This window comes from Meriones unguiculatus, chromosome 17, assembly GCF_030254825.1.
Source record: "Meriones unguiculatus strain TT.TT164.6M chromosome 17, Bangor_MerUng_6.1, whole genome shotgun sequence".
Classification (NCBI taxonomy): Eukaryota; Metazoa; Chordata; class Mammalia; order Rodentia; family Muridae; genus Meriones; species Meriones unguiculatus.
Genome location: NC_083364.1, coordinates 12,976,428 through 12,979,631, shown reverse-complemented (window position 1 = coordinate 12,979,631; position 3,204 = coordinate 12,976,428). Strand labels below are relative to the sequence as shown.

At 47.4% G+C, this 3,204-nt stretch overlaps 1 protein-coding gene across 1 annotated transcript; it reads left to right on the top strand.

Annotated features, from left to right (window-relative positions):
- Window positions 1-1,194: 1,194 nt before the first annotated feature.
- On the top strand, window positions 1,195-1,914 carry LOC132648577 (sentrin-specific protease 2-like; the record flags this gene model as incomplete). Its single annotated transcript, XM_060370570.1, has 1 exon — window positions 1,195-1,914. A coding segment is annotated over one exon (720 nt), but the record flags the coding sequence as incomplete, so codon positions are not given.
- Between the last annotated feature and the right edge of the window lie 1,290 nt (window positions 1,915-3,204).

Here is a 3,204-nt window from a genome sequence, read left to right as displayed (position 1 = left end):
ATGGTGGGCAGGGCCTCCATTCACCAATGAATGTTGCCCTGGTGCATAAAACCACATCATAAACCACAGTTTTTTGTGGAAACTGGCCTTTCAGATCCTTGGTGACAGTGGAGGGAGGCACACAGTAGTCTTGCTTCTAACGTGTGTTGACTGCTGTCTTTGGCTGAAAGACTCTGACAATCATTGTGATTTCCACAATTTCAGGTTCTACAGAGGCTCCTTGTGCCCTAGAGCGATCCTTCTCCCTCAGTAGGGAAAAACAAAACGCAGAGTGGGAACTCCACAGACCTTTCTACAGGGGGACTGAGGAAATGCCACCCGAAAGACAAGATTAGAGAAGATCAGCTATGTGAGAAGTGTCCTTTGACACTGCGACCTCCTTCTGTCTTGGTGGCCTAACTGACCCCAGCGCCAAAGGAAACCTGTGTTCTTCCCCTGCAATTTCTGACCGTGAACCACCTTATCTTGTGTGGATAAGACATCTCCCAGTAGAGTAAGGTGCCTTCAGCCATCAAGAGGACAACCCAAGAACTCCCACAGAACGCCCAGCTGACCTGCACTTTGACTTGGACATCGGAAAGCTGTGTCATGGCCGGCAGCCAACAGCTGAGCAAAGACAATACAAGTAGTCCCTCTATAAGGCAGCCTTGCAAGCAGGGTAAAACGATAAACCCTGAACAGCCAGAGAAAGGCCAGAAGAGGAAACGCCAAGAAGAGGAAGAGGATGATGTGTGCTCAGAAGAGCCAGTCCAGTCATGGAAGAAGCTGCAACAGGAACAGCATGAAACAGAGCTTGGGGATGAAGAGCCTGACAAGAGCCGAATATGGTCACCCCAGGAAAAGGGTCCGTTACAGCTAATGGCCCCAGAGTGTGCCAAAGGCCCCCCAGAAGAGGCTGTGACTGAGGAGTCTGTGGGTGGAGGCCAGGGTCTCAAGCCCCCCCACAGCAACAGGGAGGAAGAAGTTGAGAAACACCACAATGAAAAGTGCCCAGGGCTGTTGGAACTCCTCCAACCTGACGTCCCCGTGAGCTCTGGCCCTCACAGCACTCACACAAGCACCATGGACACCTCCAAGACTCTCAAAGGTTGTGCTGAAGGGCAGAATCATGAATCGGAAACACCTCAAATCTGCACAGACAGTGTCAGCAATGGCATGCCCAGCAGCAAAGTGTCAACACCTGAGGTCAAGAAAAAGGCTCTTGAAGACCAAGAGAAGGGCAGAGGGCTGGACCGTGGTCCTGCTGTCACAGTGGACATGGAGAAAGAAATCAGCAGTGCGCTAGGCCCTGGGTCAAAAGATGAGATCTTGAGCTGTGCCTTCAAACTGCAAATGACTCGAGGAGACCTGTGGACCCTAAGGAACACCCAGTGGCTCAACGACAAAGTCATCAATTTTTACATGAATCTTCTCATGGAAAGAAATCAAAGTCAAGGCTACCCGGCACTTCACGCATTTAATACCTTCTTTTACACCAAGTTAAAGTCTGGTGGCTACAGGTCAGTCAGAAGATGGACCCGGGCAGTAAACATCTTTGCCAAGGAACTTCTCCTGGTCCCAGTTCACCTGGGCATGCACTGGAGCCTGGCGGTCACAGACTTAAGAAAGAAGAGTATTGTCTACATGGACTCCACGGGACAGAAGAGACCCGACATCCTTGAGCTGCTTTTCTGCTATCTGCGGGAGGAGAGCAAAGCGAGAAGGAACAGCGACCTGAGCCCTGTGGAGTGGAAGCAACACAGCATGTCGGCAGAGGAGATTCCTCAGCAGCTGAACGGGGGCGACTGCGGCGTGTTCGCCTGTAAATATGCAGATTACATTTCCAGGGGCCAGCCCATCACCTTCTCCCAGCAGCACATGCCTCTTTTCAGGAAGAAGATGGTGTGGGAGATCCTGCACAAGCGCTTACTGTAGCAGCGCCCCCTGGCGGCCACTGCGAGGCAGCTGCTCCGAGCTCTTTCCCAGGTGAGGCTAAGGACTGCAGGTACTGGGTGTGGAAGAGCCTTGAACAAGTTCTGAGTGGAAAGACTGTGGCCAGGACAGCCGCGGCTGCACAGAGAAACCCTGTCGGGACAGAAACAACAACAACAACAGCAGACACGTGTGCCCACCGAAAGTTAGAAACTATCCGGACTGCACAGCGCATGCTCACAAGCACGCAGCTGTCAAGATTTATCTGTGACTGAGGTCGACGCTGGATTGAATTTTGCTGTTTTTGTTCACAAGTTTTAGCTAACTGGCAGTGGATGGCTTCTGGCGATTTTCGGCCTTTCGTTCTCGACTGCTTGTTTGCATGAGTTATTTCTGAAAGGAAGGCCACCAGTTGCCTGTCTCCGAGTGAATCTCCGGTTGCCTTCCGGTACTGTGTGCTACTACAGAAGCGTCGCAGTGTGCTGCTGTTCACGGGATCCGAGCAATCCAGGAGAAGTAAGAAACGCGCCTGGGACATCTCAAGATACTTCCCAGCCTGGAAGTAAAGACATCTATTTTATTCTCGGGAGAGGAGTAACTAATGCTAGATGTGCATTGTAAACCCGGGACTCCTTGAAGCCTCACCCTGCTGAGGGCTGTACTAAACTGTTTATTCCAAAAAAATAAATAAATATATATTTATATATATATATGTAAATAAACAAATATTTATATATAAATAAAAATATATTTTATATATTATATATATAAATATATATATTCTTAAGCTATTTTTGAAGATGTTTTCTTTGTATATATTAAGCTGAAATTTAATATGTCATGTTAATATTTATATTCTGTCACCTTAGCCCCACTATTGGTATAGACTTAATATATTTAGTGTGAATATTGCCAACTACATGATAATCTATTTTTATACAGGAAACTTTAATTTTTTATTAGCAGTAAATCTTACATTTGTGTTGTTATTCAATAAAGTTTTTATTTAATAAAGTTTGGAGTTTTTTGAACATACTTTGCAAGATCCTGTGCCTGCTGTTCCTTGCATGGTGTAGTGAGGTTGTCCGAGAGAACTGGAAAGCAGATGTCCAAGACAAGATCCAACAGGGTAAGCCGGAACCTGTTCATACATCTGCATGCTGAGATTGCTCTCATTCCAGACCTCTGAGGGCACTTTAGCCAAGACCTGTCCTCATCCTGGGAGAAGCTCAATATCGCAGCCAGGGCTGCCTTGAAAAACCAAACAGAACAACCAAAACAAAAAATATGTGA